Here is a 20618-nt window from a genome sequence, read left to right as displayed (position 1 = left end):
GAAGGCTGACTAAAGTGATCTGATCGAACGCGCCCAATAGTGAACGATTCGAGCCAAAATGGCTTTCATGCATATATTTTGCACTGCTGCAAGCTCATGAGAGATCCTTGCAAATGGTTTACTAACACATCTCACAGCAAATGAGTTGCAATAGAAATGGTTTGAACACACCACAATCAGGTAAATAATTATGATTCCTGTTTATGAATATTACATTTCTATGGGACAGTTAAACAATAAAATACAAATCCCAAGGGTGAATTTTATTAAGGGATAAGGACTGGTTGACGTTCTTATCGCGAGAATATAGCACTAAAAGAAGTGTCACTGTGCAGAACGATGACTGTATGGGACAGAACAAAGTATAGCAGAGCATTCCAGTCCACTACCTCACCCTAAACACAATTTTACAGAATGTCCTTTTTTATTGGATGTCAAATATTCCGCATGAACTCTTTACTAACGCATGATCTGTTTTGACTTCACTTGAATTACTTTTCACATGAAACATAATAGACCGTGGTCTATTTGGAAAGCAGACTAATAATGACGGTAATTAAAATAAGATTATGCTGCTCTTATTCATGTTTATACTGTGTACTTACTCACGTGCATTATATGCTGTTAATTTATTGCGCTTCAGTTGATATTGCGTCTCTACACCCCACTATCCTAAACCAGGTTTAAAGAAGAATACAGGGTGTGCACTACCAGGCACTACCGCTTGCGCCATAAATGTTCATATAGAGGACGAGTGTAGTGCACTTATGTCGCCCAGGGGACAGAAACGCTATTACTATTTGTGCTGGATCTTCACCTAATGTTATGGAAAGAAAATATCTGCCGCTGTATACAGAGGGCTGCTTGCAGTAACCTGTACCCAGTGTGCATTCTCACAAAAAAGAAATCAGACATACCACTGCAGGTGGGCATTGTATTTGTGTATTTATTGGTAGGCATATGTAGCCTATACCCTAAACGTGATGCCCTTTATGTGTGATGTGTGATGCTTCCACAATAATGAATATGCTCTCCTCTGAGCTCTGAGGCAGATCCCCAATAGAGACAGATCCCCTATAATAAAATAAATATATAAGTATTAGCCTATTGTTATGAACACACACGCACACTCACACACACATTCATACATTCACACACCGGTAATAACATAACATCAGGGGGTTGGTTCGTAGGACGAAAGGGGGAAGCCCCGCATTAGAACCTCCACCGGATGGCGGTATGAGGCAGTCCCTATATGAGGCAGAGTGTGTGCGTGGGAGTTCCTCCTTTCGCCATTCCGGGGTGTCGCCGCACCACAGAGCGCACTGAGGGAGTCCTGCGAAGAGAGGCAGCCCAGTACGCTCCAGGCCTCTTCACACCTTCATCCAGGCCACACGGTTCCCCAGCATGCCCCAGAAGACAGGTATCCGCTCATTATTTCCCCAGAGACCCGCCGCAGACCTCCCCAGCAGCCCCGTTTGAAAGATTACGGCGACACCGAGGGATGCTACTGCAGCAAACGCACCCCGCAACTGCAAACATTCTCGACGTCTGCCCGAGGACCAGATACATTTGGTTGGCCCCTGACAGAAGCCCCCGAGGATGTCCGACAGCGGTGCGAGCATGAACTCCGACGATCGGCCGGTTAAAAGTACGCACAATTATATAATGATGCTTATGCGTTATTGTTTTGGATCATTGGCTTTGCATTGGCTGCAAACATGGCTGCAATAATGTCGATATGTGATTGCATGTGTGTGTGTATCCCCCTTTCTCCCCCCTTTTAATTTATCCCCCAATAATAAAACAAAACACTCTTAAGGATATTGGCTGTTGAGTCACTGATGAAACAGCAACATAGTCGAGCTATCGATGCCAGTGTTTGATGATTGACACGGCCACCCCTTTGAGTCCTCAGCAAATATGTTTTAGGTTCTGAATGCCGAGAAGGTGCTACGACCTGTGCACTATGAGGAAATACCCCTTTATTTTTTATTATGGGGAATGTCTCTCCGCGCGCACTGAGTGACATGGTGATGCTGCATGAGCTCGCTTTATTCGCCGGGTGCCTTGTGGTATTCTGAAGTAGGCCTACATGTACCCACCAGCGAGAGAGAGCGCGCGCGCGAGAGAGCGATAGAGAGAGAGAGAGAGAGTGTGTGTGTGTGTGTGTGTGTGTGAGAGAGAGAGAGTGAGATAGAGAGAGAGAGAGAGAGAGAGAGAGAGAGAGAGAGAATAGCATCTCTTTCCAATGAAACATTTCTGGCAGTTTGACGATGACAGCGAAAGGAAGACTCAAAGGTAATATTATAATTGGTTACATTGTCTGTTTTGCTTAATTTACGGGTCTAAGGCCTGTATGTAGGCTATTAGATGTTGATGAAATGGGTAGGTGTCACGAGTTAATACATGGATCCGGGGAAGTGACGATGTGAATAGAGGATATGTTTTGGGACTTGCCATTTACCCATCCCTGAACCATTTTTAGTGAGGTCCCTTGCGTAGGCGTTATCGGAGTGTTCATAGCCATGACGTTAACTGCTTTGAGAGCTCTACAGCTTGGTCTACGTTGTCGATGTCTAGATGTATTTTTATGCAAATTTGACTCACACCGCCAGGCAATTTATTCATTTAATTGTTTTTAGGATACATCTTGCGAGGTAGAAGAGACTAGATTCGGTTCCATATATGCATTTAATATGGTAGCTCATAATGCCATTCATCCAGCACCTATGGTTGTGTTCTTATTTTTGTGGGTTTGAAACGTAATATACTGCACATGTCGCGTTATTAACGTTTCTCCCTCATGCTACATTATGCCTAAGGAAATGATGTATTGTGCGCGTAAGGTCTCACTTTCCTCACTATTCTATTTGTATTGGCCTCCCCGGATCATTCTGTCTCACTGAGAGCCAAATGAGAGACAAAATGGAGTTTCGGAATGCTTAGTTGCGTATCAGCATATTGTATGTAGCCTATTGCGTTCATTAAAGCAGTATATCATGCTTTTATTGCATCATTAGATTATGGAATGTTTAATGTGTTTATGAAGAGCGGCTTTTACGCGTTGGCGGCATCAGACGAGGTTCAGCCAGCCTTAGTACACAGTATCTGCACAGATTGTCATGTTTATCGGGGTCACAACAACCCTGGCAGTGTGTGGACTGTGTGCACGTAGTCACATGCGACGATGCATAACTGGGAGATTATCGCCGGTTTCTGGTGTGGGAAAAAAGAGGGACGCGGGACAGATTGACACTCGGTCGGGAAAGCCCGGGTTTTCCGTGTGGGGCGCGTTTGGCACGTACGTGCGCGCGCGTGTTGGAACGCAGCTGGGCAGTGTGCTATAGTGCTCATCTGTAATAGTAAACTGAACAGCAGTATGCAAACCCATACACACATAATCTAGCTCAATGCCACTGTGAGAATAGAATGTAGCCTAGAGGAGAGAGACACATCACAGTGAGAGAGAACATTTCAGATGAGAGGAGGGAGCCGAGAGAGCATATATAAAGGCCTTTAGTTAAATGAGACGGTAGCTTTGTTACATCCAGAAATGGGTGTGTGTAGGCTACTGTAGATGGACTAGGAGAGCGTGGGATAGGATGGAGGGATCAGGACGATTTGGTAGAGAGAGAGAGCACAACGCAGATGAATGGAGGCACTGAACCGGGACGGAGTGCTCTCTAGGTGAGAGGCAGGAGAGGAAAGAGAGTATGTGACAGGTACATTGAGGAGTTGAAGTAGATGAGGAGAGAGAGAGAGAAAGAGATGGAGGATTGTATGATGTAGGCTAATGGACAGACAGAATCTCCCAGGACCAATAGGATCTTCTGATCCTATGGACTTTAACCAATCTAATGGCTCAGATTTGCAAACCGTTCTCACCAGATTTTATATGAAAGACTTGTGATCTTCAATCCTGGTGAACCACACAATGTGCAAGATTTTGTTCCAGCCCAGCACTAACACACATATTTGATTAAACGAATCAACTATCATCAAAGCCCTCGATTTGGCCTGCCTATTGACATTTAGAGTTTGCAGGGAAAGGACCGGAGGTTAGGACACAAGGAATGGAGGGAAGACTATTGAGGAAGAGCCCGAGTCACCTTTCCTCACATGCCTTACATGTAACATTAATAAAAACTTTGTGACTATCCATGGCCATACTAGTGCTCTTCTCATGGTCCACTTTCTGAGGAAAGTTGCTACTAACCCAGCTGTCTTTTATTTCTCTAGTGACTCACGCAATCTCCTCAAGTTGATAGGCTATCAGGTATTACATTAGAGCGTTTTCAGGCTAAGTGGTTGAACCTTTCATTCAGGCATACCAGTCAAAGAATAGAAGCAATCATCAGAGATCTCTCCATTCCGCAGACTTACTCTGCAAAGAGGTTTTGTCTGAATGGTTCACATATTGTACATTATATGCAATAAATAAAGATAGATGGGATTGGGATAAACCAAGCTATTTAACCTGTTCAGCACTGTCAGATCAGTGATCAGTATTGAGGTAGGAAGGAAGGATGGAAGGAGGCAAGAAGGAAGGATGAAAGGATTTTTCATTCAGGAATGCAAGCATGCATGCACACACACATACACAAATGCATACACACACACACACACACACCACTCCTGGCATGGCTTGGGGCACCTTGCGCCCTGTGTGTGTGTGAATCTGTATGTGAGTGTGTGTATAGTTAATATTCGTGTGTGTGTGTGTGTGAGTGTGTGTATAGTTAATATTCATGTGTGTGTGAGTGTGTGTACAGTTAGAATTCATGTGAGTGTGTGTGTATGTGTGTGCGCGTGTGTGTGTGTGTGAGTGTGTGTGTGTACAGTTAGTATTCATGTGTGTGTGAGTGAGTGTGTGTACAGCCAGTATTTGTGTGTGTGTGTGTGTGAGAGAGTGTGTACAGTTAGTATTCATGTGTGTGTGTACAGTTAGTTTTCATGTGTGTGTGTGAGTGTGTACAGTTAGTATTAATGTGTGTGTGTGTGTGTGTGTGTGTGTGTGTGTGTGCGTGCGTGTGTGTGTGTGGGGGGGGGGTGAGAGTGTGTACAGTTAGTATTAGTGTGTGTGTGTGTGTGTGTGTGTGTGTGTGCGTGTGTGTGTGTGTGTGTGTGCGTGCGTGTGTGTGTGTGTGTGTGGGGGGGGGGGGGGGGGGTGAGAGTGTGTGTGCAGTTAGTTTACATGTGTGTGTGTGAGTGTGTACAGTTAGTATTAATGTGTGTCTGTGTGTGTGGGGGGGGGGGGGGGGGGAGAGTGTGTGTACAGTTAGTATTGCTAGGTTCTGACAAACACAGTAAAAAACTAACAGACAACTAGTCAAAGCTCAAACTAAGTTAATTCACCCAATGGGTCAAACATCTGAATAGGACAAGACATGTTCCAACCAGCACCAGTATTTATACCCTCCTTTAGGAGGAGTCTCCTGCTTGCACGTCTAAACACTGTCTCTGTGTTGCTAGGCAGAAAGTTAAGGGATGTGGGTTATAAAACTGTTCCCTCTCCCTTCATCTGATTTAACCTCGGCCCTCATTCCTCACTAATCCACAGCTATCCAACCTTATCAGAGACCTCACTTAGTAACTTTCCAGACCCATACTTCTTCTCCACCCTCCCTTGACCCCACCATTTACATTCCTCCTACATATAACCATTAACTTCTAGTATAGCAAGTATTTCAAAGTACAACCCAACAGTATTGATATTTGTGTGTGTGTGTGTGTGTGTGTGTGTACAGTTAGTATTTGTGTGTGTGTGTGTGTGTGTGTGAGTGAGTGTGTGTGTTTGTGTGTGAGTGAGTGAGTGTGTGTACAGTTAGTATTTGTGTGTGTGTGTGTGTGTACAGTTAGTATTTGTGTGTTTGTGTGTGTGAGTGTGTGTACAGTTAGTATTTGTGTGTGTGTGTGTGTGTGTGTATAGTTAGTATTTGTTTGTGTGTGTGTGTGTGTGTGTGTGTACAGTTAGTATTTGTATGTGTGTGTGTGTGTGTGTACAGTTAGTATTTGTGTGTGTGTGTGTGTGAGTGAGTGTGTGTACAGTTAGTATTTGTGTGTGTGTGTGTTTGTGAGTGAGTGTGTGTACAGTTAGTATTTGTGTGTGTGTGTGAGTGAGTGAGTGTGTGTGTGTTTGTGTGTGTGTGTTTGTGTGTGAGTGAGTGAGTGTGTGTACAGTTAGTATTTGTGTGTGTGTATGTGTGTGTGTGAGTGAGTGTGTGTACAGTTAATATTCATGTGTGTGGTGCCCGTAGTGAGGTAGGTCACACGTTGACAGTTTTCTCTTAGTTCTGTGCGTACTATGGCAGGACAGAGTATTTATAGCCCTTTAGAGTATGCAGTGAGGGAGAGAAGGAGGGAGAGAGGTACAGAGAGAGAAAGGAAAGGAGGTAGAGAGAGAGAGATTGTCTAATGAGGACATGCTGTTAGGGGACGGACCGCTGTTTCTGTCAGTGTGTGTGTGTGTGTGTACATGTGTGTGTATGTGTGTGAGCATATGTACACTTGATGGTCCTTCATGTGTGAAGCATGCACACACACACACCTTCAAAGACCCATGGATCTGTGCTAGGCTGCTAGCTGATCTAGGTCAGAGATTGTGGAGGCATGAACACACACACATATACACAAACATGCACGCACGCACGCACACACGCACGCACGCATGCACACACACACACACACACACACACACACACACAAACGTAGACATAAAGACACGCATGTACACACACACACACATAAGCATGTGCTCTATCACCCCCCCTTCTTATTTTGCACTCTCTCACTCCTCTCGTTCCGTGCTCCCATTCTTTCATCACTCAATTCCTCCCTCTCATTTATTTATGCAGTGACAGGCTGTAGGATGAGCAGATCTCCTGAGATGTGTTGTATCATTCTCCACGAGGTCTTGCAGAGGCCAACATACTGAGACAGAAACAGGTTCCTCACACGCAGTCAACAACACACACCAAGATGCCACGGGGAAACGCAGCGATGTTTTTTTGAACCAATGGCAAATGCAGAGCTGTCAGGTCTAACTACAGCAGATGTGTTGATACAAGACACTTTAGTGTTTTTCAACTGTCTGTACATATACAGTAGCAGGCTAATAAGGCATGAGGGGTAAAACGAGTCCTATATCGACATAACATGAAAGGCCACTCAGCAAGGAAGAAGCCACTGCTCCAAAACCGCCATAAAAAAAGCCAGACTACGGTTTGCAACTGCACATGGGGACAAAGATCATACTTTTTGGAGAAATGTCCTCTGGTCTGATGAAACAAAATAGAACTGTTTGGCCATAATGACCATCGTTATGTTTGGAGGAAAAAGGAGGAGGCTTGCAAGTCAAAGAACACCATACCAACCGTGAAGCACAGGGGTGGCAGCATCATGTTGTGGGTGTGCTTTGCTGCAGGAGGGACTGGTGCACTTCACAAAATAGATGGCATCATGAGGTAGGAAAATTATGTGGATATATTGAAGCAACATCTCAAGACATCAGTTAAAGCTTGGTCGCAAATGGGTCTTCCAAATGGACAATGACCCCAAGCATACTTCCAAAGTTGTGGCAAAATAGCTTAAGGACAACAAAGTCAAGGTATTGGAGAGGCCATCACAAAGCCCTGACCTCAATCCCATAAAAAATTTGTGGGCATAACTGAAAAATCGTGTCTGAGTAAGGAGGCCTAAAAACCTGACTCAGTTACACCAGCTCTGTCAGGAGGAATGGACAAAATTCACCCAACTTATTATGGGAAGCTTGCAGAAGGCTGCCCAAAACTTTTGACCCAAGTTAAACAATTTAAAGGCAATGCTACCAAATACTAATTGAGTGTATGTAAACTTCTGACCAAATGGGAATGTGATGAAACAAATAAAAGCTGAAATAAATCATTCTCTCTACTATTCTGACATTTCACATTCTTAAAATCAAGTGGTGATCCTAACTGACCTAAGACAGGGAATTTTTACTAGGATTTAATGTCAGGAATTGTGAAGAACTGAGTTTAAATGTATTAGGCTAAGGTGTATGTAAATATCCGACTTCAACTGTACGTTCTGATATACAACGGCTGTCAGTCAATCAGTATTCAGTTCTCAAACCACCCAGTATATAATATTCTACAAAGCCTTTTTTTCCAAGTACTGTATTTCGTTTTCTCAAACTCTCCATTATCTTCAATATCTGTCCTACTTTTTCTAAACTCTCCTCTCCTCTCCTCTCCTCTCCTCTCCTCTCCTCTCCTCTCCTCTCCTCTCCTCTCCTCTCCTCTCCTCTCCTCTCCTCTCCTCTCCTCTCCTCTCCTCTCCTCTCCTCTCCTCTCCTCTCCTCCCCCACCCTCCCTACCCTCCTCCTCTCCTCCTCTTCCCTCACAATCACAGTCTCACACACACACACACACACACACACACACACACACACACACACACACACACACACATTTTCACTTGCACATACTCTCACACACCCTCAAACCATACCGTAGTGAGTTAGAGTAGTTTGGTGGTGGAACTAGGGCAGTGCATTGGACAGGACATTCCTTGTATTGGTAAAATAACAGTGTGGGTTAGTTCCCTGTAGAGCTAATCCTACCGTAGTGGACCTGGAGCAGTAACCTGACCTGGTTAGCCCTTTAGCTCAGTGGGCTACTCTGACAGTGTGGAATACCCCCAAAACCTCAGAGACACATGACTAGTTGGGGGCTGTGGAGCCTGAAGTGATGGTGTGTGTGTGTGCACGTGTGCGTCCATGTGTGTGCACGTGTGCGTCCATGTGTGTGTGTGTGTGTGTGCACGTGTGCGTCCGTGTGTGTGTGTGTGTGTGTACGTGTGCGTCCGTGTGTGTGTGCGTCCATGTGTGTGTGTGTGCACGTGTGCGTCCGTGTGTGTGTGTGTGTGTGTGCATGTGTGTGTGATGAATTAGCCTGATTTACGGTTTAGGTGATAGGGGCAGTCAGGAGGTAGCAGCGGACAGTTAGAGGGTGATGGATAGAAGGCAGAAAGAAACAGAGAAAGAAAGAAGGAAAGAAAAAAGAGAGAGAGAGTGAGCAGGAGGCCTACTTTCCTGATCTAGGCCATTATCTGTGTTAGCACTGGTGGGGCTTCATGAGGCTCTGTAGATCCTGCAGAACATTACCTTTATGTGTGTGTGTGTGTGTGTGTTTGTGTGTTTGTTTATGTGTGTGTGTTTATGTGTGTGTATGTGTGTGTGTGTGTGTGTTGGGGGGGTGTTTGTGTGTGTTTATCTGTGTGTGTGTGTGTTCGCGCACAAGTGTGTTTCTGTGTTGCCGCAACTTTATCTGGTTGTGTGTATTTCTGTCTCTGTATTTCTTTGTTTGTGTATGTGTGTGCATATGTGGATGTACAGTTGAAGTTGGAAGTTTACATACACATTAATTAGCCTAATACATTTAAACTCAGTTTTTGACATTTAATCCTAGTAAAAATTTTCTGTCTTAGGTCAGTTAGGATCACCAGAATGATAGTAGAGATAATTATTTATTTCAGCTTTTATTTCTTTCATCACATTCCCAGTGGGTCACAAGTTTGCATACACTCAATTAGTATTTGGTAGCATTGCCTTTAAATGGTTTAACTTGGTTCAAACGTTTCGGGTAGCCTTCCACAAACTTCCCACAATAAGTTGGGTAAATTTTGGCCTATTCATCCTGACAGAGCTGGTGTAACTGAGTCAGGTTTGTAGGCCTCCTTGCTCGCACACAATTTTTCAGTTCTGCCCACACATTTTCTATAGGACTGAGGTCAGGGCTTTGTGATGGCCACTCCAATACCTTGACTTTGTTGTCCTTAAGCCATTTTGCCACAACTTTGGAAGAATGCTTGGGGTCATTGTCCATTTGGAAGACCCATTTGCGACCAATCTTTAACTTCCTGACTGATGTCTTGAGATGTTGCTTCAATATATCCACATAAATTTACTTCCTCATTACGCCATCTATTTTGTGAAGTGCACCAGTCCCTCCTGCAGCAAAGCACCCCCACAACATGATGCTGCCACCCCCGTGCTTCACGGTTGGGATGGTGCTCTTCGGCTTGCAAGCGTCCCCCTTTTTCCTCCAAACATAAAATGGTCATTATGGCCAAACAGTTCTATTTTTGTTTCATCAGACCATAGGACATTTCTCCAAAAAGTACGATCTTTGTCCCCATGTGCAGTTGCAAACCGTAGTCTGGCTTTTTTTATGGCGGTTTTGGAGCAGTGGCTTTTTACTTGCTGAGCGGCCTTTCAGGTTATGTCGATATAGGACTCATTTTACTGTGGATATAGATACTTTGTACCCGTTTCCTCCAGCATCTTCATAAGGTTCTTTGCTGTTGTTCTGGGATTGATTTGCACTTTTCGCACCAAAGTACTTTCATCTCTAGGAGACAGAACACGTCTCCTTCCTGAGCGCTATGACGGCTGCGTGGTCCCATGCTGTTTATACTTGCGTACTATTGTTTGTACAGATGAACGTGGTACCTTCAAGCATTTTGAAATTGCTTCCAAGGATGAACCAGACTTGTGGAGGTCTTCAATTTTTTTTCTGAGGTCTTGGTTGATTTCTTAAATTTTTCCCATGATGTCAAGCAAAGAGGCACATAGTTTGAAGATAGGCCTTGAAATACATCCACAGGTACACCTCCAATTGACCAAAGGGATGTCAATTAGCCTATAAGAAGCTTCTAAAGTGTTGCTACCTACCCTCACCACCTGGGGGTGACCCGTGGGTCTAGGGTTTCTGTGATAATGGTGTTGATGTGAGCCATTACCAACCTTTCAAAGCACCTCATGGCTACGGACGTGAGTGCTACGGGTCTGTAGTAATTTAGGCAGGTTGCCTTTGTGTTCTTGGGCACAGGGACTATGGTGGACGAGACAGCCTATAGGGAGGAGGTCAGAGTCCTGGCTGGGTGGTGCCTATCAACTTATCCCTCAACGTAACCAAGAGTAAGGAGATGATTGTGGACTACAGGAAAAGGAGCACCGAGCACGTCCCCATTCTCATCGACGGGGCTGTAGTGGAGCAGGTTGAGAGCTTCTAATTCCTTGGTGTCCACATCAACAACAAACTAGAATGGTCCAAACACACCAAGACAGCTGTGAAGAGGGCACGACAAAGCCTATTCCCCCTCAGGAAACTAAAAAGATTTGGCATGGGTCCTGAGATCCTCAAAAGGTTCTACAGCTGCAACATCGAGAGCATCCTGACCGGTTGCATCACTGCCTGGTACGGCAATTGCTCGGCCTCTGACCGCAAGGCACTTCAGAGGGTTGTGCGTACGGCCCAATACATCACTGGGGTAAAGCTGCCTGCCATCCAGGACCTCTACACCAGGCCGTGTCAGAGGAAGGCCCTAAAAATTGTCAAAGACCCCAGCCACCCCAGTCATAGACTGTTCTCTCTACTACCGCATGGCAAGCGGTACCGGAGTGCCAAGTCTAGGACAAAAAGGCTTCTCAACAGTTTTTACCCCCAATCCATAAGACTCCTGAACATCTAACCAAATGGTTACCCAGACTATTTGCATTGTGTGCCCCCCCAACCCCTCTTTTAGCTGCTGCTACTCTCTGTTTATCTTATATGCATAGTCCCTTTGACCATACATCCATGTACATACTATCTCAATTGGCCCAACGAACCAGTGCTCCCGCACATTGTGTCCCACCTCCCGCCAACCCCTCTTTTTACGCTACTGCTACTCTCTGTTCATCATATATGCATAGTCACTTTAACAATACCTACATGTACATACTACCTCAATAAGACTGACTAACAGGTGTCTGCATATAGCCTTCCTACTCTTTTTTCAAATGTATTTTTATTGTTGTTTTATTTATTTACTTACCCCCCCCCCCCCCCCCCCCACACACACACACACACACCTTTTTTTCGCACTATTGTTTAGAGCCTGTAAGTAAGCATTTCACTGTTGTATTTGGCGCACTTGACAAATAAACTTTGATTTGATTTGATAAAGCCATGACATTATTTTCTGTAATTTTCCAAGCTGTTTAAAGGCACAGTCATCTTAGTGTACGTAAACTTCTGACCCACTGGAATTGTGATACAGCGAATTATAAGTGAAATAATTTGTATTTCAATTACTTGAGTCATGCACAAAGTAGATGTCCTAACCGACTTGCCAAAACTATAGTTTGTTATCAAGAAATTTGTGGAGTGGTTGAAAAACAAGTTTTAATGACTCCAACCTAAGTGTATGTAAACTTCCTACTTCAACTGTATGTGTGTTCGTGAGTCAGTGTGTGTATGGGCTTTTGCCTTTGCGCCTGTGTGTGTGTGAGTCCTCACGTGCAGCTGGGAGCTCTCGCTTTATCACTCTCCTCATCAGTCATCTCCAGCAGTGCCCTAAGGGCCTTCATTATGTAAGAGAAACACCGCTGCAAAGTGCAAACCGACAACTCAGCCATTGCTATGCTGAAATAAAGCCTGTTAGGCCACCTATAACACAGACAGTACATTCAAGTTTAAAGTTGTATTAGTTGTATATACGGGATACGCATGGTACACATCGACCAATGAAATGCTTACTTCTCGAAAATGCAACAACACTAAAGAAATAAGAAATATTAAATAAGAAATACTAAAAGATGGCCGACACACAATACCCCATAAAGTGGAATTATGTCTTTTAGAAATGTGTACAAATGAATGCAAAATTTAAAGCTGAAATGTCTTGAGTCAATAAGTATTCAAGTTCAACATAAAAAAATTGCTTAACAAGTCACATAATACATTGCATGGACTCAGTGTGCAATACTGGTGTTTAATATGATTTTTGAATGACTACCTCATCTCAGTACCAAACACATACAATTATCTGTAAGGTTCCTTATTGGAGCAGTGAACTTAAAACCCAGATTCAACCACAAAGACCAATGGAGGTTTTTCAATGCCTTGCAAAGTGTTTCATTGATCACTGCATTGTTGGGCACTTGCACGAAAGACATTTCACTGTACTTGCGCACGTGACATTCAAAGGTGAAACTCAAAAACGATTTGTAGATGGGTAAAAATAAAAAAAGAAGACGTTGAATATCCCTTTGAGGTGAAGTTGATAATTAGACTTTGGATGGTGTATCAATACACTACAAAGATACAGGTGTCCTTCCTAACTCAGTTGCAGGAGAGGAAGGAAACCGCCATGAGACCAATGGTGACTTTAAAACAGTTAGAGTTTAATGGCTGTGATAGGAAAAAACTGAGGATGGATCAACAACATTGTAGTTACTCAACAATACTAACCTAAATGACAGAGTGAAAATAAGGAAGCTTGTACAGCAGGGGTGTCAAACTCAATCCACAGAGGGCCGAGTGTCTGGGTATTTTAGTTTTTTTCCTTTCAATTAAGACGTAGACAACCAGGTGAGGGGAGTTCCTTACTAATTAGTGACCTTAATTCATCAATAAAGTACAATTGTAGAGGCAAAATCCTCAGACACTTGGCCCGCTGTTGAATAAGTTTGATAAAAGTGCTGTACAGAATAATATTCCAAAATATGCATCCTGTTTCCAATAAGGCCCTAAAGTAAAATTGCAAAATACAAAGCATTATGTTTAGGGCAAATCCAACATATCACATCAATTAGTACCATTCTCCATAATTTCAAGCACGGTGGTGGCTGAATCAAGGTTATGGGTATGCTTATTGTCAAGGATTAGGGAGTTTTTAAGGATAAAAAGAAAAGGAATAAGCACAGACAAAATCCAAGAGGAAAACATGGTTCTGTCTGCTTTCCAACAGACACTGGGAGACAAATGTTTCTGAGTAGCCTATTTACAGTTTCGACTTAAATCTTCTTGAAATTCTATGGCAAGACATGAAAATGGCTGTCTAGCAATGACTAACAACCAACTTGACAGAGCTTGAATAATTTTTTTTTTCAAGTGCAAATTTGACCAAGAAAGACTCACAGCTGTAATCGCTGCCAAAGGTGATTCCAACATGTATTATAAACTGGGTGGTTCGAGCCCTGAATGCTGATTGGCTGACAGCCGTGGTATATCAGACTGTATACCACGGGTGTGACAGAATATTTATTCTTACTGCTCTAATTACATTGGTAACCAGTTTATAATAGCAATTAGGCACCTCAGGGATTTTTGGTATATGGCAAATTACAAGGCTAAGGGCTGTGTCCAGGCACTCCGTGTTGCGTCGTGCTTAAGAACAGCCCTTAGCCATGGTATATTGGCCATATACCACACCTCCTCATGTCTTATTGTTTAATTGACTCAGGGGTGTGAATAGTTAGGTAAATGAGATATTTCTGTATTTCATTTTCAATAAATTTGCTAACATTTCTAAAAACATGTTTTCACATTGTAATTATGGTGTATTGTGTGTAGGTGGGTGAGAAAAATACAATATTTAATCCATTTTGAATTCAGGCTGTAAGAAGAAAGAAGAAACCCAGACACTGCTCTTGCTAGTATCGCTACTCTTTATAAAGCTTCCCATATCGGCCTCAAGGCCTTCCTCAGAGGGTTTTTACATTTATACCCTCATGTAGATTTTGCTCCATCCACATCCGTTCAATGTATCGAATGGGGTTGGAGTCTAGGTAAAATAAACACCTCTTACTAAATATAACAATGTGCATTTCATAAGTACTCTAATGAAGTGTGCACCTTTTGAATTTTGAATTGAGGCTGTAACACAACAAAATGTCAAATAAGTCAAGGGGTATGAATACTTTCAGAAGGCACTGCAGTCCAATATTTACACATGTAAAGTGAAGGGGGGGGGGGGGGGGGGGGTAGTGTATAAACTGAGCAGTAGAAAAAAAAGTCTGGTAGCAGCAGTTGTGATGTGTGTGTAGCATGAATGTATATGTGTGTATGTGTCTGTGTGGGTGTGTGCTAAGGAGCGGAGAATGATGGCTTGTTGGTATCAGACCTCATACTCTTAAAGGGAGTGCTCCTAATCTCAGCTTGTTACCTGTGTAAAAGACAGCTGTCCACAGAAGCAATCAATCAATCAGATTCCAAACTCTCCACCATGGCCAAGACCAAAGATTGTAGACCTACACAGGGCTGGAATGGGTTACAAGACCATTGCCAAGCAGCTTGGTGAGAAGGTGACAACAGTTGGTGCAATTATTCGCAAATGGAAGAAACACAAAAGAACTGTCAATCTCCCTCGGCCTGGGGCTCCATGCAAGATCTCACCTCGTGGAGTTGCAATGATCATGAGAATGGTGAGGAATCAGTCCGTGAAGGACTGAAATCCTGCAGCGCCCGCAAGGTCCCCCTGCTCAAGAAAGCACATATACATGCCCGTCTGAAGTTTGCCAATGAACATCTGAATGATTCAGAGGACAACTGAGTGAAAGTGTTGTTGTCAGATGAGACCAAAATGGAGCTCTTTGGCATCAACTCAACTCGCCGTGTTTGGAGGAGGAGGAATGCTGCCTATGACCCGAAGAACACCATCCCCACCGACAAACATGGAGGTGGAAACATTATGCTTTGGGGGTGTTTTTCTGCTAAGGGGACAGGACAACTTCACCGCATCAAAGGGACAATGGATGGGGCCATGTACCGTCAAATCTTGGGTGAGAACCTCCTTCCCTCAGCCAGGGCATTGAAAATGGGTCGTTGATGGGTATTCCAGCATGACAATGACCCAAAACACACGGCCAAGGAAACAAAGGAGTGGCTCAAGAAGAAGCACATTAAGGTCCTGGAGTGGCCTAGCCAGTCTCCAGACCTTAATCCCATAGAAAATCTGTGGAGGGAGCTGAAGGTTCGAGTTGCCAAACGTCAGCCTCAAAACTTTAATGACTTGGAGAAGATCTGCAAAGAGGAGTGGGACAAAATCCCTCCTGAGATGTGTACAAACCTGGTGGCCAACTACAAGAAACGTCTGACCTCTGTGATTGCCAACAAGGGTTTTGCCACCAAGTACTAAGTCATGTTTTGCAGAGGGGTCAAATACCTATTTCCCTCATTAAAATGCAAATCAATTTATAACATTTTTGACATGCATTTTTCTGGATTTTTTTGTTGTTATTCTGTCTCTCACTGTTCAAATAAACCTACCATTAAAATGATAGACCGATCATTTCTTTGTCAGTGGGCAAATGTACAAAATCAGCAGGGGATCAAATACTTTTTTCCCTCACTATGTATATATATATATATATATATATATATATATATATATATATATAGATAGATAGATAGATAGATAGATAGATAAAGTAGTTTCCCTGTATCCTGCTGCGTCCAGTACAGTATATGATGTGAATTACATTTCTCTCTCCTTTTTCTCAACCTCTCCCCATCTCTCTCTACCCCATCTCTCTCCATCCTAATATCTCTCTCCATCTCTCTCTCCATCCCCATCTCTCCCCATCTCTCTCTCCATCCCATCTCTCCCCATCTCTCTCTCCATCCCCATCTCTCCCCATCTGTCTCTCTATCCCCATCGATTCCCCATCTCTCTCCCTCCCCCATCTCTCTCTCATCCCCATCTCTCCCCCATCTCTCTCCATCCCCATCTCTCCCCCATCTCTCCCCCATCTCTCTCTCCATCCCCATCTCTCCCATCTCTCTCTCCATCCCCATCTCTCCCCCATCTTTCTCTCCATCCCCATCTCTCCCCCATCTCTCCCCCCATCTCTCCATCCCCATCTCTCCCCCATCTCTCTCTCCATCCCCATCTCTCCCATCTCTCTCTCCATCCCCATCTCTCCCCCATCTCTCTCTCCATCCCCATCTCTCCCCCATCTCTCCCCCATCTCTCTCTCCATCCCCATCTCTCCCCCCATCTCTCCCCCATCTCTCTCTCCATCCCCATCTCCCCCCATCTCTCCCCATCTCTCCCCAATCTCTCCCCATCTCTCCCCAATCTCTCCCCATCTATTCCCCATCTGTCTCTCCATCCCCATCTCTCCCCCATCTCTCTCTCCATCCCCATCTCTCCCCATCCCCATCTCTCCCCCATCTCTCTCTCCATCCCCATCTCTCCCCCCATCTCTCCCCCATCTCTCTCGCCAAACCCATCTCTCCCACCATCTCTCCCCCATCTCTCCCCCATCTCTCCCCATCCCCATCTCTCCCCCATCTCTCTCTCCATCCCCATCTCTCCCCCCATCTCTCCCCCATCTCTCTCGCCATCCCCATCTCTCCCCCCATCTCTCCCCATCTATTCCCCATCTGTCTCTCCATCCCCATCTCTCCCCAATCTCTCCCCATCTATTCCCCATCGCTCTCTCCATCCCCATCTCTCCCCCTATCTCTCCCCCACCTCTCTCGCCATCCCCATCTCTCCCCCCATCTCTCCCCCATCTCTCCCCCATCTCTCCCCATCCCCATCTCTCCCCCATCTCTCTCTCCATCCCCATCTCTCCCCCCATCTCTCCCCCATCTCTCTCGCCATCCCCATCTCTCCCCCCATCTCTCCCCATCTATTCCCCATCTGTCTCTCCATCCCCATCTCTCCCCAATCTCTCCCCATCTATTCCCCATCTGTCTCTCCATCCCCATCTCTCCCCATCTATTCCCCATCTGTCTCTCCATCCCCATCTCTCCCCAATCTCTCCCCATCTATTCCCCATCTGTCTCTCCATCCCCATCTCTCCCCAATCTCTCCCCCATCTATTCTGCATCTGTCTCTCCATCCGCATCTCTCCTCAATCTCTCTCTCCATCCCCATCTCTCCCCATCTGTCTCTCCATCCCCATCTCTCTTCCCATCTCTCCCCCATCTCTCTCTCCATCCCCATCTATCTCCATCCCCATCTCTCCCCCATCTCTCTCTCCATCCCCATCTCTCCCCCATCTCTCTCTCCATCCCCATCTCTCCCCCATCTCTCTCCACCCCCATCTCTCTCCATCCCCATCTCTCCCCCATCTCTCTCTCCATCCCCATCTCTCTCCATCCCCATCTCTCCCACATCTCTCTCTCCACCCCCATCTCTCCCCCATCTCTCTCTCCATCCCCATCTCCCCCATCTCTCTCTCCATCCCCATCTCTCCCCATCTCTCTTTCCATCCCCATCTCTCCCCATCTCTCTCTTCATCCCCATCTCTCATCCATATCTCTCTCCATCCCCATCTCTTTCTCTCCATCCCTATCTCTCCCCCATTTCTCTTTCCATCTTTCTCCCTCTCCTCTTTCCTCCTTCTCCCATTCCTCTCCTCTTCCTAGCGGTCCCCTTCCCCCTGAGCCACAGGCTCTCCATGAAGGAGGTGTTTGACTGTGAGGGGAAGCCCAGAGTAGATCTGCTAAAAGCCCACCTCACCAAGGAGGGTCGTCTGGAGGAGGTGGTGGCCCTACGTATCATCAATGAGGGAGCCGCCATCCTGCGCCAGGAGAGGACCATGCTGGATATAGAGGCCCCAGTAACAGGTGAGGAGGGAGGGGGAGTGGGGAGGGAGGGTGAGGAGAGGAGAGTGGAGAGGAAAGAGAGGACCATGCTGGATATAGAGGCCCCAGTCACAGGTGAAGAGGGAGGGGGAGTGGGAGGGAGGGTGAGGAGAGGAGAGTGGAGAGGAGAGGAAGGAGAGGACCATCCTGGATATGGAGGCCCCAGTCACAGGTGAGGAGGGAGGGAGAGTGGGGAGGGAGGGTGGGGGGAGGAAGGAGAGGACCATGCTAGATATAGAGGCCCCAATCACAGGTGACGATGAGGGGGAGTGGGGAGGGAGGGTGGGGGGAGGGAGGGTGGGGGAAGGAAGGAGAGGACCATGCTGGATATAGAGGCCCCAATCACAGGTGAGGATGAGGGGGAGTGGGGAGGAAGGAGAGGACCATGCTAGATATAGAGGCCCCAATCACAGGTGACGATGAGGGGGAGTGGGGAGGGAGGGTGGGGGGAGGAAGGAGAAGACCATGCTGGATATAGAGGCCCCAGTCACAGGTGACGATGAGGGGGAGTGGGGTGGGAGGGTGGGTGGGGGCAGGAAGGAGAGGACCATGCTAGATATAGAGGCCCCAGTCACAGGTGACGAGGAGGGGGAGGGGACAAGGGGGAGATGACAAGGGGAGATGACAAGGGGAGAGAGGGAAGGAAAGAGGACAGGTGACGAGGAGGGGAAGGGGACAAGGGGGAGAGGACAGGGGAGAGAGGGAAGGAAAGAGGACAGGTGAGGGGAAGGAAAAAAAGAAAAGGGAGAAGACTGAGATTCAGAGAGGAGAGAAAGGAAGAGAGTTGTCTAGCTGCCTGTAACCCACATTAAAGACAACCAGCTACTGGTTATCTTTGGCATGTGAATGGTATCTGCAAGATAATTCCATGACTGCACACATCCCACACACACAGTGAGAGAAGAGAAGGTAGCTAGCTACCTAGCTACTTTTTGGTTTTCAGCTGAAATACTGCCAGTCCCTAGAGAGAAGAGGTGGTAGGCAGGCCACAGGCAGGCTAAAGACACACACCGTCACACATACATAGCAGCTATTACGCTTCAACTCGCTAATGCTTTATGCTGTCTGTTCTGTAGGAACATATGACAGACATTACGGAGAGAGTGTAGTGGTGGTAGTGCCACTGTCAAAGTAGTGTTTTTAAAAATTTGACAATTGACATTCACTTGAAAGAGGAGAGAAAGGGTTGTTGGTTGCCTTTCTACTTTGTTGTTACTTCCTGAGACTGTTTGTCATCTATTGTAAAAGGACAGTAAAACAAGACAAAACTGAAGTAATAGGAATGTGATTCTGTAGTACTGATGTTGTCTGTTTAACAGTGTTCTATGAGTGTAACGTTGTTTCGACATTGTGTTTCAGTGTGTGGAGACGTCCACGGTCAGTTCTTTGACCTGATGAAGCTGTTTGAGGTGGGCGGTTCCCCCGCGACGACACGCTACCTCTTCCTAGGGGACTACGTGGACCGGGGCTACTTCAGTATTGAGGTGAGGGCACACGACAGTACCTAGTGCACACTACGTAGTGCACACTACCTAGAGCACAATAGTCCACACTACACTCTTTAAAAAAAAGGTTCCAAAAGGGTGCTTTGTCTGTCCCCCTTTTCCCCGGGGTTCTACGCCGAAGAACCCTTTAAGGTTCTGGATAGCACCTTTTTTTCTAAGAGTGTAACTACTGCATACTACCTAGGGACACACTACTTAGTGCACCCTGGCTACTGCATATTTACCTAGAGGCACACTACTTGCTGTATACTAGGAAGTGTTTAACAAGGTTGCTTTGAATCTAGGACTTCGAGCCTGAAGACAAGTGAGTAGCTAGAGGGTCATTTTTTCCTCTGAGCCATACTGTTACTGAAGGATCTTTCTGTGTTCTGTCTCTCCTCTCTCTCCTCTCTCAGTGTGTGTTGTATCTGTGGTCGTTGAAAATCCTCTACCCAAAGACGTTATTTCTTCTACGGGGAAACCATGAATGTAGACACTTGACAGAATATTTCACTTTCAAAACAGAATGTGAGTATCTGTGGTCTCTCCCTCTTCCTGTTCTCTCTCATCCTGTATCCTCCCTTATTCCACCATTTCCCCCTCCTTCATACTAGCATCCTGTTGCACTCTCTATCCTCTCTCTCTTTCTCTTACACTCTCTCTTCTTTCTATGTTGTTCCATCTCTCTCATTACTTTCTCATTCAACACTAGTTCCATCTTCTC

At 45.6% G+C, this 20618-nt stretch overlaps 1 protein-coding gene across 2 annotated transcripts in view; it reads left to right on the top strand.

The window, feature by feature from the left end:
* The first annotated feature begins 1305 nt into the window (after window positions 1–1305).
* The window catches only part of LOC139366042 (protein phosphatase 3, catalytic subunit, beta isozyme), a 39630-nt gene continuing 20317 nt past the window's right edge, over window positions 1306–20618 (top strand). Inside the window, exons 1-4 of one of the 2 annotated variants that reach the window (XM_071103126.1) lie at window positions 1306–1651; window positions 18192–18392; window positions 19770–19894; window positions 20311–20422. In XM_071103126.1, coding sequence (XP_070959227.1) covers window positions 1603–1651; window positions 18192–18392; window positions 19770–19894; window positions 20311–20422 — 487 coding nt within the window. In that variant the 5' untranslated portion in view covers window positions 1306–1602. Of the gene's footprint in view, window positions 1652–2210; window positions 2302–18191; window positions 18393–19769; window positions 19895–20310; window positions 20423–20618 lie in introns of those variants that run through there. The other variant, XM_071103127.1, reaches the window with a different exon arrangement.

The sequence above is a fragment of the Oncorhynchus clarkii genome, chromosome 14 (assembly GCF_045791955.1).
Source record: "Oncorhynchus clarkii lewisi isolate Uvic-CL-2024 chromosome 14, UVic_Ocla_1.0, whole genome shotgun sequence".
NCBI classification, from domain to species: domain Eukaryota; kingdom Metazoa; phylum Chordata; class Actinopteri; order Salmoniformes; family Salmonidae; genus Oncorhynchus; species Oncorhynchus clarkii.
Note: the sequence above shows the minus strand (reverse complement) of the source record. Positions and strands in the feature narration are given on the sequence as shown.